General features: G+C 41.5%; 1 protein-coding gene across 2 annotated transcripts in view; it reads left to right on the plus strand.

The window, feature by feature from the left end:
* The window catches only part of TMEM255A (transmembrane protein 255A), a 51,935-nt gene that overhangs the window by 7,497 nt on the left and 27,198 nt on the right, over positions 1–17,240 (plus strand). For both annotated transcript variants that reach the window (XM_008019451.3, XM_008019452.3), the window contains exons 3-5: positions 9,035–9,097; positions 11,739–11,828; positions 15,857–15,925. In XM_008019451.3, the coding sequence (XP_008017642.1) occupies positions 9,035–9,097; positions 11,739–11,828; positions 15,857–15,925 (222 nt within the window). The remainder of the gene's footprint in view (positions 1–9,034; positions 9,098–11,738; positions 11,829–15,856; positions 15,926–17,240) is intronic.

Genomic DNA, 17,240 nt, shown 5'->3' on the forward strand with positions numbered 1-17,240 from the left:
AGCTGTGGAAAATATATTCTTAAAATATATATATATTTATTCACTTATAAATTATATATATATATACATGTTCATAAAACTTATATAAAAATGAACATTCAAAAATTAGATAAAAATTAAGTATACAATAACTTTCAATATCTTCATGTGAACACAAACTAAAATGTCACCAGATAATATGCACTTAGTGTGAAATTTGTCATTAAAGACAGTGGCTTTAAATCCTTATTTCAAATGGCCCAGTAGATAATTGTGAATATTTTTGGCTGCCTTCTTATCCCATATGATTAGATTGTCATTGGAGTCATGTTTTTAAATGTCAATCTCACAATTTGGCTGACAAAAAAGCTGGGAGTTAGAAGTATCACACTCTGCCATTTTCTTGTTGCTTACGTTTGCTTACATTATTAGGGTCATCTTCAACTTCTGGTGTCTCAAGAGGAATCTTTTCAAGCCTCTTATCCATTTTGTTGGGACTAGTTTCGTTAAAATTGAAACAATCCAGGCATACATAAAATGCCCCACCATCAACCCTTTGCTGCTTGGAACTTGCCCTCCTTCAGAAGGATAGGTCACCTGATCACCTGACATTCACACGGACAGAGGGTGCCAGTGACAGCCTGTTTATTAAATATTAGTAATGTTTGGTTTCTTTCTTATTATTTTAGATAAACAATAAATAGGAAACAGCCGTATTCCAGTGGATTGTTTTATCTACCCTAGGGTGCATGCAGTTCCCTTTGGAGACTGCTAAACTAGTTGCATTAGAAAAACCAAAACTTCATTTGAGTCTACGTACACTGCTGTTGAACCCAAAAACCTAACTCTAGAGGTGAGATCATATTTTAAATATCAATTAAATGGCTCCTCAATTGCTAGAGAGCAGAAGGAAGTTTAGGACAGTTCAGTTAATAGGTATTTTAGTACAGCAAAGAGGTCAGATGTATTTTTTGTTGTTGTTTTGTTTCATTTCTCTTTGAAATGAAATGAGAGAGGGAAGGGGGAGAGAGAGAGATGGGGATTGGAGAAAGAAGCAAAGCGAGAGGAAGAGATTAAAGATGATGTCTTGGACAAGCCAGAGCTATGAGTGACCAAGCCTGGAGCCTGTTGCCTAGGTCACTGATTTCATTCCACAGTCAGCCTCCTCAATAGTTCTTGAGAAGCTGGGACCTAACGTGGGCTGTAGGCTATGCCTTCCTGGAGCTGAAGGCTGCTGGGGAAAGTGCCTCTACAGCTCCGGGGCAGGCAGGGCTCCTCCCAGCTGAGGGCAGGTGACCCACAGACACTGTTTGGTGCCCTCTGTTAAACATGTGATGTGAGAACTCACCCAGTCCACTTCCTGTGGTGAGGCAAGAAAACCAGTCGTCAGCAGAATTGAGTTTTATTTTTAAACACAAGTGAAGCCGGTGGGGGCGGGGGGTTGCGCGGGGAGGAACAGAGTGGGTAAGATAGCATTTCGGTGGCTTGGAAAAGCAATTTATAGGGTCTGCGTGACTTTGTGTATTTCAGGTAGCTGCATTAGTAAAATATTTCTGACTGATGAGCAAATGCTGAAGCCAAGATTCAGAGTCTCTGTGGGTGAGGGGAAGGTATTTTCCATGTTATTTAAGAGTACGAACTCCTATTCATGAACAGTGGCTGTGAACCTTCTCTGTGGAATATCTTACCGTGGGCAGCTAGGTTGGAATACGTGAACAAAGGAAAGAGGGTGACTGATTGCTGTTATTCAAGTACCTGATGTTCAGTTAGCACTGGAAGTTGAAGCAGTGGGGGCGTGTGTTTGCATGTGAGTGGTTCACTAAGAGCTGATATGGAAGTGTTAATAGGAAAGCCATCCCTAACGGATACTGTGCCCCCATGATTTAACCTTTAAAAATGTGCTCTCATAGTTCCTGGAGATTGTTTCTTTAAAATGCATTTTAATTACATAGAATAAAGGGGAAAAGATAGCAGATTGAATAGCAGAAAAATCTATGAGTTTATAGGTCAGATCACGTAGTAACAAATACAATTACTACTCATACCTCAGAAACAGTAAACGCCTGAGAATCCAGATTTGTCTGGGAATGGGGTACTTTCACTAAATGAATAGCTTGGTTATTAGAGAGTTACTATAGAAACTCTAAACCGGTGGTTTCCCCACTCTGATGTGAATAGGAATGACCTGGTGAACCTGTGAAAAATGCAGATCTCTACTCCCTAGCCCAAGAGATTCTGATTCAGTTGGTCTGCATGGGCCCCAGCAATCTGAATTTTCTTTTCATGAACTAACCTTTGATTGAGAAAGTAATACATGTTGAATCCACCAGAGGGGAAAGAATCCCGGGGGGAGGGGGGGAAGAGTCTAATTCAGGTGGGCTAGCAACCACCTGGAGAATTTACACACAGTAAAATATGCTTAGCAATAAAACCAGGATCATGATGCATCATCTGGAGATTCTGCACTGTCAAATTGGTCACTTTAAATATAGATTACTAATGTATAGAACTGTGGAACAGTTTCAGCTTATTCGGAACTCTGCTGTTTTAGACTTTGATTAAATGTGTTAACAATACATGAGAATTTAAATTTTCAAAACAGACAAATTAGGGAGAAGTTATTAGATTAAAAGAAGACTTACCATGCAAATCATTTAAATATTGTGATCTCAGATACTTAAAATATAACTCAATTTGCGTAATTCTAAGTCATGTGAAGCTTTTCGGGAGCATCTTTATTTTGCCAAATGAGATATCTTTGTACAGTGAGGTGCATTCTCATGGCATGTTAGCTATTCTACCTGAGCTAGAATGTGGTATCATCATTCTAAGAGACATACGCACACATGCCTCTTTAAAGATGTGCTAGTCTGTACAGGCTGAACTGTAAAGTTTTAAAAAACTAAAACCAGGCTGGGCACGGTGGCACATGCTTGTAATCACAGTACTTAGGGAGGCTGAGGTGGGAGGATAGCTTGAAGCCAGGAGTTCAAGACCAGCCTGGGCAACATGGTGAGACACTATCTCTACAAAAAGTATATATATAAAATATTAGCCAAGTATGGTGGTGCACACCTCTGGTCCCAGCTACTGGAGAGGCTGAGGTGAGAGAATCTCTTGAGCCCAGGAGGTTAAGGTTGCAGTGAACCATGATCACCCACCCTACGGGGCTCCAGCCTGGGCAACAGAGCAAGACTCTGTCTCAAATAAATAAATAAATAAAATTTAAAAACTAAAAACAGCCAGGTGCGGTGGCTCACACCTGTAATCCCAGCATTTTGAGAGCCTGAAGCAGGTGGATCGCTTGGGTCCAGGAGTTTGAGACCAGCCTAGACAACATGGCAAAACCCCGTCTCTACAAAAAAAATAAAAATAAAAAAAAAATTAGCCTGGCCCTGTGGTGTAAGCCTGTAGTCCCAGTTACGTGGGAGGCTAAGGTGGAAAGATCGCTTGAGCCTAGGAGATGGAAGTTGCAGTGAGCTGAGATCGCGCCACTTCACTCCAACCTGGGTGACAGAGTGAGGCCCTGTCTCAAAAAAAAAAAAAAAAAAAAAAAAACAGAAACAAAAACTGAACACCAACAAAAAAAAGACAAACTGGATTAAGAATTTTGCTGTCCTCAAATATTCAAGGCATTTTATTCCAGGAGGGTTCAGGTGAGCTTTCTACTCTGAAGGCCTAAAAACCCAAGAGCTTCATTTGTTACCTGAAGCTGAAAGAGATAGGGGAGGGTGGTTGCTCCTTCCCGATACACCTCCTCTTACCTTAGATGCAGGAAAAAGAGGCCTCTAAATGTGTTTCCCAAGCAACCCACAAGATGGAGTTGGCCCCCTGGGTAGTGAGACAAGCCTTTCATTCTTGCACCCTCTCCTCAGCTGCTGTATTGATACTATTAGGGCCCATACTAGCCTGAGTCTTTTTTTAGGAAAGAGCAAGAATTTCTGCTCGCTTTCCCAGGGAGTGGGTAGGAGAATCAGTTAATTGAAAATCATTTCAGAGTTACTGTGGGATATTAGGAGATGGGGACAACAGGGATCATTCAAAACAATCAATATCCCAGAAACCTTCTTTAGGTCAGTGTGGCCTCAGATTCACATGTAAAGACTCCTCTGAAAAGTCCAAAGAAATTTTAATTAACATGAATGCTCAGGAAACATAAGGAGCTCTGGATAGTGGGATTTTGTAGTAAATTGTGTATTAGGCAGAAAGATTTTCAACAAGAGGTGAAAAAGTTTCTACCTCTTGTTTGAAAATGTTTCTAAAATCTAAGTTCATTCTAAAGTATAAGTCCCTAACTTACTAAGTACATTTTTTAAATGACACCTGGGCTGGGTGCAGTGGCTCATGACTGTAATCCCATCACTTTGGGAGGCCAAGGCAGGAAAATCATTTGAGGCCAGGCATTCGAGACCAGTCTGGGCAACATAGTGAGACCCCCATCTCTACAAGAAATTTTAAATTTAGCCAGGTGTGGTGGTAAAATTAGCACACCTGTAGTCCCAGCTACTTAGGAGGCTGAGGCAAGGGGGTTCCTTGAGCCCAGGAAGTCGAGGCTGGCTGCAATGAGCTAGGATCACACCACTGCACTCCAGCCTGGGCAACATAGCAAAACTTTGTCTCTATAAAAAAATTAAGAATTAGCTAGGCACAGTGGCTCAGGTCTGTAGTCCCAGCTACTCAGGAAGCTTAGGCAGGAGGATTGCCTGAGTCCAGGAGTTCGAGGCTAGAGTGAGCCTTGTTTGCACCACTGCACTCCAGACTGGGTGACAGAGTGAGATCCTGTCTCTAAATAAATAAATACATTTGAATCTTGATTTGCTGGGTAAGACTTTTATAATACCACAAGGTTCTCACCTTCATTGGCTCCCTGTTGCTTCCTTGGCATGTCATTCAGAGCTCTCCATAGATGCCCTCAGCCTAGTCTCTCATTACTTCTCTTTTGCCAAAATTGTCAATTCACAGTCCTCTGAACATGACTTGGGCTTTTCTGCCTTGGGGCCATCATAACATTTTTTTCCTTGCGCCTGAAACATCCTCCCTGCTCTCTCTCTCTCTCTCTCAGTGCTCTGTTCTATCCTAACTTAAAGACACAGCAGAAACATTTCTCAGATACTGGGGTCCACAGTGGTGTCTACCATCTTTGAATTCCCTACCATATATTCCTCCTATTCATGGTTGCTGGAAAATACTTATGTCCTGCTTTGTGGCGTCTGTTGGGGCTATATTCTCATTTAGCTTTGTTTATATAGGTCCTCAATCCCTTCTCTGAACCCTTGGGTCAGATGGGATTCAGAATTTAGACTTTTTATTTTAGAAAAAGTATACAGTACATATACCACATATTATCTAACAATCAAGTAGAGCCTTGAGAAGCATCCCATAATCAAGAACCTCGTGTTTCTATAATAAAAGATGGATTTTTACAGTAAGTGAGATAAAGATGATAATATTTTTTTTAAAAGATGATAATATAACCTCACATCAGTTCAAGATCAGGTTTTGCCACCAAATTAGTTACATTCAAGAAAAAAAAAAAAACACTTTTTGGTTTTAAGAGCTTTGTGGATTTCAATATTATGGAAAGGGGTTGTGGACTGGTTTACCTCATTATAGTATGAGCTCCTTTAGCCTGAGTGGTCTTGATCATACCTTTAGCTTGAGTGGTCTTGATCATACCCCATCCCACCTCCTGGCCTCCAAATCACAGATCGAATACAGTGCCAGCCAGAGTAGATGTCCAATTAATATTTACCTAATGACTAATTTTTTTAGCCTTAGTCCTAGATGTCTGGGACAGTGAATGGGAATAGGCATAGGTGACAAGAGTCCAGCCTCAAAAAAGCCCTTGAATCTGACTTTGATATCTAATCATCTGTCCTTTTTTTTTTCCCGCAAGTGGAGAGCAGCCAAAACAAAACAAACTAGTTATTTGTTCAGGTAATGGGGAATCAAGATGGAGGTCCAAAAGTCTGAACATTACATGATTCCATGAAGCTCTTGAGGGGAGACCACAGAGCTTACCTTTCTGAGGTCTCAGGGGAGCAAGCAATTGTTTAGAAGCAGCTGTCCATTTTAAGGAAACTGTTGGTTTTCCCTTCTTTATTTTCAACCCCTCAGCTCTTCCACAAATAAGACTTCTCACCCCATCCTTGCAGAGAACTTCTTCTCTAGGGAGCAACAATTAGGTCCTTGTTACTTGGAGGTCACTATTCTACTAACACTGGCCACAAACACAGCAAGGTGTGGCTAAAAGAACGCAAGTTGTTATTCAGGGAACCCGAGGACTAGTCCCAGACCTACCATTAACTTGCCATAAGAGGGCATACATCCTTACAATTCTCTGTGCCTTCATTTTCCTGTCTATCAAATGGGAATGATATCAATTCCACCACACTCTGACATATTCATGTGACCAAACTAGGGGGCAAGTACTTCTTTAACTTAAAATGTTTATGAAATGGAAGATTGCTTTAGCAACACTGGTGAGTTCATTAACCTATCATCCAGGTAAGTGAATTCTTCCAGCCATGACTCAATACATATTAGTTCCCTGCCTGCTGAGCTCTAATTCATCTTTTGAACCCATATAAAAATGTCTCCTTCTCTATGAAACCTTAGAACTACCATTTATTTAGCAGCCTACCTTATGCAAATCACACTACATACTTCATCTCATATAATCTTCAAAGCAACCCTGTATGGCAGGCTCTATTATGATTCCCATTTTATAGATGATGAAACCAAAGCACAGAGTGGTTAAGGAATTGGGCCAAGGGCAGAGCCAAGAATATATTATATTCCTGGCTGCACAAATTATTCCCTGCTCCTATAGCACTTTGCTTTTACCTGATCTGTGGTCCTTAACCCAGTCTGTCTCTCCCTTACTAGACTGTGAGCTCTTGGAGTACAGTAGCCACGTCTTATTCATCTGACATAAAGCTAGTAGTTAACGTCAGAAAACGGAATGCATTGGAGTGGAATAGAATAGAATAGAGGGGAAGGGGAGAGAACTGGATGAAGTAACTGACTGGCCTGGGATTTTCAGTTCTGGAGTGCCTTGTCTTTCCAGACAATTCCACAAGACTTCCACACACCTCTTCTGGTCACTGCCATCAGAGAGTTATTTGCCATGACAGAGTATGAGGAATAGTGGGGTTGGCGAGCGGGGGCGAGTGTTTTTGCTTCCTGTCTTAGGACAAAGACTGCTATCACGATTCAGGAGACATTCTGTGAATATCTTTGGAAGCTGATGAATTGTTAAGTAAAATGACTTATTTATCCTGTAAGAAGCTGCCTCCCAATTTCTCTCAACTCCACAAGTGGCCCAGAGTGCCAAAAGCACAGACTATTCATGGACTTTCTCCTAAAAAATAGAAGCCGTGGAACATATCAGAGGGGGAGACAAGATAGAACAAGGAAACTCTCTTAGCACAAAATAGAGCACATTATAAAAAATTACAGGATTTTCCAGCTCAAATTGGGTTAGAGTGGTTCAAAAGTTAAATGACTTTAAAAATAATAATAATAATCACTAGAACAAAGTAATATTTACTGTGTACTTACTGTGTACCAGGGGCTGTGCAAAGTTCTTTGAATGTATCATCCTGGTTAATTCTCACAAAAGCCCTATATGGTAGTCACTACTGTGGTTCCTATTTTTACAATATAAGGAAATTGAGGTTTAGAGAGCTTAACCAGTTTGTTCAAGGTTACACAGACATAGAAGAGCTGGGGTTGGAAGCCAGGCTAGTGTGATAACTAAGTTTTAATCAGTATGTTTTATGACAACATATTTTAATTATATCTGAAATAAGACCAGGCGGGAGACAGGCATAGCTTGACTGTTGAATGAGGATGTTCTCAGTAGTCTTGGATATTACCCTCATGCACTGTAGTATCTATTTCTCAAGAGACATTGTTGTCTGAGTGGCCCTGCACAAGGAGTCCTGGAGATTTCTATTCATTCTTTCCGTTCATTGTCTCATTCTTGGGGTCTGAGACAACCACCCAGTCCCCCTACACTGCCCTACTAAACTGCTGCCCAGCCCTTGGGTCTGTTAGATTCCCAAACCTAGGTGCAAGGCCTGGGGGTCTCAAATTGAAATAGATGTCCCTGTGAGCCAAAGTAAGGCTGCAGATGGAAACCCAGACCATTAGTGAGGCTAAAGAGGAAAGTAACTACATCACTGAACTTGTGTTAAGATTTATTGGTCCATTCTCACCACTTTTTACTTCTTCCACTTTCATCCCCATCAACAACTATCGGTTAGTGATCATTTTCATCTAAGACTGGCAGACTCAGTCCTCTAATAGCAGAGCTGAGAGGGCAGTGAGATCTGTTATACCAAGCCATAATCCCAGCCACTTAGACAGGAAAATTGTTTTTTAGGGTTTTACACTGCCATTTATGTTCACCCTTTAATGAATGCTTTCTGTCCATAAATGAAGCAGGGATGGAAGAAGAGGTGAATAAGTGCTAACATAAATTGCAGTGGGTCAACCACAAATATAGGCTTAAAAAAAAAAAGATTTTTAAAAATTTTTTTAGTGTGGGTTAAGGTGCTTCCTGATTTCTAAAGTACTTCCTGAGTTGGATTGGTATGCCAGAGGCATCAAAATTGCTTTTGCAAACCTTTATTTTGTGATCTATATATCAAAGTGGAAGGTCTTTTTCAAAAAAAGATAAAGATAAAAATATAACATGTGCTTTTCATCATTATATGTCTCTTACTGACTCACCAGTCACACGCTAGGTAATAGATATTGCAATTGAAATAGGCAGGCTCTGAAAAGCTATGGTTGACCTTTACTTTTAGTTTTTGGGCACATGAGTTTCTTCTTAGGTATAATTCATAGCTACAAGAGAAAACTGGCAAATGGTGGGAAAAATACTTTTATTGTACATGTTGTATTTGTGTAAGTAACAGCTGCATGTGGCTTTAGCATCGATACCCCAGTTTTTTCTATTATCCTGAATCATATCCAGGGACTGGAATGATTGTGTGGTCAGCCTGACTGTCATCCCACATACTATGTATGCCATATTGCTTTGCAGCTCGGCTTTGGATCATTCCTTGGAATCATCGGATCAAACCTTATTGAAAACAAAAGGCAGATGGTAAGTTTTCATCCCTTATAGAGTCAAATTCTTCCTCTAAAAAAGCACAACATTTATGTGGATAAGTAACACATTTCTTAAGTTTGCGTGATTTGGTCATAAAAGGAACTGCTACTTTGCCCTTTCTCCTAAACCTCTAGGGAATGTGTTTTACTGTGACCTTGTGATATGGGATTGGTTCTCATCTTGCTTGATGCTCCCTCACTGGCCTAGCTAGATTCCTTACGCCAAAGGGATAGAATATTCTGGATCTTGCCCTTTGCTTTCCTCCTTACTCCCAAAGGAGTGCTCCAGCCTATCCAGTCAGGCTATGATCCTCACCTAGAATGCTTTTGCTTCCATTTCTGTTACTACAGCCCTGAATTACTGGTGGCCCTCACATCTTTCTCTCTGATACATAATCTTTTGGGCAACTTTTCACAGAGAGTTCCTGCCTTTTAGGAGATTACAATATAGCAGACTTTGATTGCATGAGCAAATGTACTTGTGGCACAAAAAAAAGGTAAAATAAAATTATAAAGCTATCCTAAAGTATCTCCATTACCCATATTTCAAAGCTAAGCACGTTGTAAGATTGAAAGGAAGGACAAGCATTAAACAGAAGGTGAAGCTTCTATGTCTTAACAGGGACCCACAAGGGCAAGCTTTTGTACTTTCCTGGTTCAATCTGAAAAGGCTTCCTCAAGGGTAAGGGTAGAAGATACAGACTGAATTGAAAGCATATTGCAGTTTTATAGAGTTGTAAATCAAGATGCCTGGTGAGTGGTCAGATTGTGATTGGGCTCCCCCTGTACAGTCTCTGTGGCACTGAAACTTTGATAATGGGGTCTATTTCACAGCAAGTTTAATCAGATAACGTAATAGTTCCGACAGAGAACTCTAACCATATGTTTTCCCCCAGCGATGTGGGGAATCACCCTTAAGGGAGTTCTAATAGTTTTCTTCTTCCATTTCACCTGGACTCCCTCCTTGCCAGTTGTGTTTGCACTTTAGGCTTAAATTATTCAAAATAATGGAGGAATTTTAATTGTAGAGCTGATCATAGCGTAGCTAATAATGCCAATTTCATGACATTGTTCATACATTATTTACCAATTCTCTGTAGCACTGTAAAGTGAGAATTATGAGGAGAGGTTTCTGAACAACTCCCAAAGGAGATAAGTATTTCCTCCTAGCCTGTTGAGGTGGGAGAACCCTAGGGTGGCCTTGATTTTTTTTTTTTTCCGAGATGGAGTCTTGCTTTGTCACCAGGCTGGAGTGGAGTGGCACAATCTCAGCTCACTGCAACCTCCGCCTCCCGGATCCAAGCCACTCTCCTGCCTCAGCCTCCCGAGTACCTGAGATTACAGGTGCACGCCACCATGCCTGGCTAATTTTTTTAAAATTTTTATTAGAGATGAGGTTTTACCATGTTGGTCAGGCTGGTCTTGAGCTCTTGACCTAAAGTGATCCACCTGCCCCAGCCTCCCAAAGTACTGGGATTACAGGCATGATCCACTGCGCCTGGGGTGGCTTTGATTTTGATTTTCTCCTTCTCCCTAGAGAGTAACTTAATGCCATGTGATCTCCCCTCTTTTCTTCCAAAAACCTCAGGGACAAAAAGTGCTGATTCCATCTAGTTCTGAGGGTCAACACAGGCAGATGGTAGCATCTATCCCTGCCCCCTGGAAATGCCTTGAAATTCCTATTTTCCCCCACATTGGGTTGTAGTAGCATCTTTGTAATAGTAGACAAATTATTAGGAAAATTTCTGTTATCTAACACAATTAGAGAATAGGGCAGCCTGGTTCAAGTAAACATTTGTCTTACTTGAAAGTTTTTATATGTACCATACTGGCTGTGCATGGTGGCTCACACTTGTAATTCCAGCACTTTGGGAGGGTGAGGCAGGAGGATTGCCTGTTCCCAGGAGTTTGAGACCACTCTAGGCAACATAGGAGACCTGTCTCTAAAAAAAATTTAAAAATTTAAAAAATATGTACCATACAAAGTTGATCAGTTTCAGAAACTTCAATCCTTTGTAAAATGTCCTTGACATATAAGTCTTAAGTTGAATGTCCTGGTTCTTCAATGTTGCAGAAGGTCATGTAGAGTTTTGCAGGACCTCAGAATCATCATTGCCTTCATCAGTGCCCACTATAGCATCAAGTAGCAGTGCGAGGGGGTAAAAAGAACACTGGACTAGGAGTTGGTGGGCACCAGGCTTTTCCACAGACTAGATGGAGACCCTGGGCACACCACTTCCCCTCACTGTGCCTCCATTTCTACATAAATAAAACAGAGGATTGAACTACCTAATGTCAGAAGTCCAACATTATTTCTGAGTCCAAGGATGGAAGGGCCATGCAGTCAAATTTCTTCATGGACAGCACGCTAGATACCAGCAAGCCTCCTCTTCATTTGGTGCTCACAGAGTGAATTTCTTAGCTTTCCTTGAAAATGTAAAAATTGCTTCAGTTGCCCATTCTCTGCCTCCCCTGCCTACCTCCCTTCCACTCATCCTGCATGACCAAAAAGAGCATTCCCATGGGGTGGTAGGCTAGAGTTCTGTTTTGCTGGAAGTCTCTTGGGGTTCACCTGGTCCCCAGAGGCAGCAAGAGTGGAAGGCTAACAGATGCTTTTGTTTTATTCCCCTCTACAGCTGGTGGCTTCTATCGTGTTTATCAGCTTTGGTGTGATTGCGGCTTTTTGTTGTGCCATAGTTGACGGGGTCTTTGCTGCCAGACACATTGTGAGTATTTTTTCATCCTGAGTTAAAGTAAATATACAATACCACAAGGCCGCACTGAATGTGTGCTGGATATTCAGCCCTTTGCTAAGTGCCATGAGGGTTACATGAAAGGGAGAAGACACAATCCCTTTTCTCAAGGAGTTGGCAGTCAAGGTGAAGACACCAATGGACATGCAGACATCTAGAGAACGGGATCTAAGCTGGGGGAACAAACTCCCAGTGCCATAGTGGCTTATCTTGGATTCCAGGGGTCAGAGAAGGCATTCAGTGGTGGTAAGGCTAGAGCTAGGCCTTTGACATGTGGGTAAGATTTGGGAAGGCAAAGGGTCAAGGGAATTGCTTAGAACTAGTGTTGGGGGTAACAGGGTAGAGAGAGAGCACCAAGAAGCCACATGACTTATGGTCAATGCTGTCACCCAAACAGTCTGTGCAATGGCATCTGAAGAAACAATTCCTGGGCAAGGGGAAAAATAAGGGATGCCAGAGAAAGGCCCTTTGCCTGATTTTCTTTCAGGACCAGGAATATAAATGTAGGCCCCTCTACCAGATCCATCCCTTCTGATTTTAGCTGAGATCAGCCATCTTTTTCATCATCTTTTTCTTCTTATAAAGTCAAATGACACACCAGTAACTTTAAACATCCATAATTCTACCACCCTAACTTGACAATTTTTATTGTTTTTGCATATTAGCTGCTTAAGTGTATACCTATTTTTGTAGCATAGTTGCAGTCAATCATAGTATGCATACTATTTTGTATTCAACAGAAGCCATCTTAATAACAATAATTCCTTGTTTTTGTGTAGTGCATTTAGCTTTTCAATGTGCCTTCACATCTATTACCTCATTTGAGACCCCACAGTAATCCTGTGATATATATAGGGCAGGCATTATTATCCCCATTTGACAAACAGTATTCACTCTGAGGCAGTCTCCATGGCAACATAGGCCTAGTGGCTAAGAAGCCTGCAGTAGATTTTGATGGCAGCATGAACTAAAATGGCTTCCTTTTTTTCCCTTCTTCCTCTCACTCCTAATGTTTTTTAATAGCTTTATTGAGATATAATTCACATCACATACAATTCACCCATTTAATGTGTATAATTCAATGATTTTTAATGTATTTAGTATATATCAGTTACTTATGTGCAACCATTACCACAGTCAATTTTAGATTTTCATCATCTTGAAAAGAAACCCCATACCATTTAGGTTTCACCTCCATAATCCCCCATTCTCCCCAGACCCAAGCAACCACTAATATACTTTCTTTGTGTAAGGTATCCCTATTCTAGACATTCTGTATTAATGGAATCATATAACATATATATTCTCTTGTGACTGGCTTCTTTCACTTAGTGTAATATTTTCAAGATTAATTCATGTTGTATCAAGTACTTCGTTCCATTTTACGGACGAATAGTATTCTATTGTGTGGGTGTACCACATTTTCTTTGTACATTCACTGGTTGGTGTACATTTGAGTTGTTTCCACTTTTTGGTTATTATGAGTAATTCTACTGTAAACATTTATGTACAAATTTATGCATGGATATATGTTTTTGTTTTCATTTTCATTTTCTTTCTACCTAAGAGTATAATTGCTGGATCATATAGTAAGTATGTTTATTTGTTTGAGGAACTGCCAGAGTGTTTTCCAAAGTGTCTACACTATTTTACATTCCCACCAGCAGTGTTTGATGGGTTTGATTTTGCTACATACTCATCAACTCTCATTATTATCTGACTTTTTGATTCCAGCCATCCTAGTGGGTATGAAGCAGTATCTCATTACGGTTTTGATTTGCATTTTCCTGACATTCCAATGTTTTTGATCATTGGCTCCAGTCAAAGGCAATGGGCAAAAATTCAAATTATATTTACTGGAAGTTTCCTCTAATGACCACTACTTGCTTCTGAGTCCAGGCCCTCTGTACCTCCTGCTGCTGGTGACCTGCAGTACAGCATTTGACTCAAGTATTTGGGGGTAAGACTGGATGAATATTTAAGAAAATCTTTCTGCTTATACTGTACCTGCCCTAAGACATTGGTTAGTCCTCGTTGACATCCAGAGAGTTTTGAGGAAGGAGGTTTTATTAATCTATGATGATATCTGTTGACCAACTTAAATGAAAGGCACATTTGGACCCTAACACAGCTTGGATGGATGAGAGCCAGCTGTCCTATTGTTGAGGCCCTTTAACATCATCTTTCCCTGTTCCTTTGGCTTAGGTGAATCTGAACTTCCTCTCAAGACCTACTACCTTCTCACTCACCCCTCTCTATGTGCTTGTGTCATCTCTCTTTTGTCTCATATTTCTTTCCTTTCCCCTCTCCCTAGTATAGCCATTAACTAGCTTGGAAAATCACTTTACCTTCTTGTACTATAGTTTCCTTTTCTTCCAAATGGACATAGTAGTAACTTACCTTTCAGGGATAGCATGAGGATGAAATTAAATAATGGGTATGGACATGCCCTAAGAGGGCCTGGCATGGAGCAGACACTCAATATAAAACAATTTCCTTTTCTACCCCTTCACGCCATAGTTGGTAGCCCTTCAGATTACAGAGGTTGCCAAACTCTGGCTTAGTGACCTTTTCTTGCCTTCCAGTTGTCTTGTTCTTGTTCCTCTTCTGGACCTCAATGAAGAGTATCAGCCAGAGGCAGCAAATGGGCAACTATCACACATCTGTCTTCATTTAGGGCATTTGGTGGCTGAATGCTTTTTGCAAAACCAGGAGGTGAGAAGGGCTGCAACCAGCACATTAAGCCTCCTCTTCAGCAGGATAATTATGATAATTATTCTGCCACCACCCAAACACCAAACATGGGCAATAAGCCATTCCAGGTGTGAGCATGAACACCCTCATTCCTTTCCAGCCAGACTCCAGGCTAAGCTAACAAGGCAAGGTACTTTTAGAACATTGAGCAGGCAGGAGTTTCATGTAGAAGTAGCTAGCTGATGAAAAATCCTATATCCTTAATGGGGAGGCCGGCTAGAAGGCAGGAGGTATTTGAGTGCCAAGTACAAGAGATGCTAAATCACATGAGTGGGGAAAAGCAGCCACCGAGATGATAGGAAATGGTGAAAGAAGTAGGGGCAGAAGGGAAGGAGACAATATATAAATTCCCTCTGCCTGGGTACTTCTACCAAACCCCAAGGTCAATTTGCATAAGTTGTTTGTCCTGTCCTAAGGTGCCTTTGGCAGAAGCCCCCTACCACTCAGGGGATGTTTAGCATCAGTCCAGAAAGTGAACAGCAGCTCCTGCCTGGAAGCTTCCAGGCAGCCCTGGCTTGTGTCTATTGGTTCTACCCCAACCCCCATGCATGATAGCTCTCTCTCATCAGGAAGCTGGCCAAGCCAGCAGAGTAAATCGACTGTCCTTGAGCCCCATATTAGTTTTCTGAGGCTTGAATAGTGTTTTTGGAGTTCACCGACTTTATCTAATCTATGTAGTTGGGTGAAAATGGCTCATAGTTCAATTGAGTTAAAATCTACAGCAGCCTCAGGAGCTGCCCCTTCTCCTGAGGCTTGCTTCCCGAGCTCTTCCTTTTGAAAGTGATGTGGAAATGACAGTAAGAGGTACAAGTCAGCCAGCCTTAGTCTTGTCCGCAGGTGATAATGAAACCTCATTGTTGGAGTTCATCTCCCTTAGTTTGAAAGTGTCATTTCATAATAACCTGGAGTTTTGCATCTTGTCCCCTGGGGACTGTTTACAAGAAGACAAAGGCTAGAAGTAAAAGAAAACAGAGAGGAAATTTCAAGAAGCCCATTTCTCAATCAGTTTCATAATTTCTTATTAACCAAGTAGTCTAATAGAAAGTAATTTTTAAAGTATTTTTGTCTAATCTTCACTCAGTCTCCCTAGACAGGTAACTTTCAGAAATTAACCCAATCTACTGCCTGCCTGCTTCTGTGTGTGTGTGTGTGTGTGTGTGTGTTCAAACCTTTTATTACCAAGTACAACACTTGCTGTTTTATTTTCCAAAGCCAAAACCCCTTTGGTTTGGTGTTTCCCTTTTCAGGATCTGAAACCACTCTATGCTAACCGGTGCCACTATGTTCCCAAGACATCCCAGAAGGAAGCTGAGGAGGTGAGCCAGAATGAGGCTGCATGTCTTTACCTCCTGGGAAAGTCCCCTGTTCTGCCTGAAATACCCTTTCTTTTACTCCTTTTCATGGGCTTAAGGTTTATTTCTAGGTATGTATAGCTGATTTGTTCAGTGGGTCAGAGCACATTGCTAATGAGGCCATGGTCATAGGTTGGAGCCTCATGAGGCCTAATCAGTTTTACTTTGTTCTGTGGCCACAGGCTAACCCTCTGACCCCAGCCGGAAGCCTCCCCATATGTGGCTTTGATCCTCAGGGGGACAGATGAGCGTACAGAGGCCACAGGACATGCCCCTCCCCCATCTCTGTGGATGATGGTTCAGTTGCCTGAACTCAGTGCTCAGTTGGAATAAAAGTGGGAGCCTGAACTCAGTGCTCAGTTGGAATAAAAGTGGGAGCCCCACCAGGGCACTAGGCCTGAACTACGGAGGCAGAGCCTGAGTTCCACACATAGGATGGGTCTGGAAGCCAAATGAAGGTAACTGAGAAGCCAGATCCACCTCTATGCTCTGGGGAGGCTGGGACTGTCAGCCTGGCCCCTCTCATAACACGTCCAAGAGGCCAGCCTAATAATGCTTGAGCTTGCACAGATGAGTCTCTCTTCTGCCCCAAACAGCTCTCCTTATGTTCCATGTTGCCTCAGGCAGAGCTAGATGCAATGCGTAGTGAGGCAAAGTATGACTCCAGGTCATTTTGGGAGAGTTTTCATTTCAGTATGCAATAATCCCTTCCCAACCCAGGGATTTCTCCATATGAAACTGTACCTAGGCTTCCAGGAATCTTGACAATTTTGTACTCTATTAACCTCACATTGAAAGTCAATCATTCCCAAATAGTTAGAAAAATGGTAAACTTTCAGTTGGGAAGAGAAAAGGAAGGCAAGTGGATGTAAAATGGCCACTGCATTGCACAGCTTCAGGGGAAGCCATTTTACATAAAATACAATGTGAATAGGTGCCCTTGGAGTAAGGCAAAGCAGTCCTGCTCCAAAGGCACTATGCCAAATACTTTGATTATGTCTCTGCCGTCCACTTGACTACTTTTTCTTTTAACAACCATAAATTTACTATTTCTCTCACTGTTCTCAGGTTAGATAGGAGGAATAGAAATGTGTATATGATAACAGCTTGTCTGAAAGGCAGTGAGCATTTGGATGAAGGACCCAACATAGGAAAAAATGCCTATTTGCTATGAATATTCTCTATAACAAAGCAAGACAAATTTACCAGCACTTCATTGTATCTGGATGGGGGAGAAAGCTGGAAAATTTCTTGCTAAGAAGAGATGGAAAATGGAATT

This window comes from Chlorocebus sabaeus, chromosome X, assembly GCF_047675955.1.
Source record: "Chlorocebus sabaeus isolate Y175 chromosome X, mChlSab1.0.hap1, whole genome shotgun sequence".
In the NCBI taxonomy this organism is placed as follows: Eukaryota; Metazoa; Chordata; class Mammalia; order Primates; family Cercopithecidae; genus Chlorocebus; species Chlorocebus sabaeus.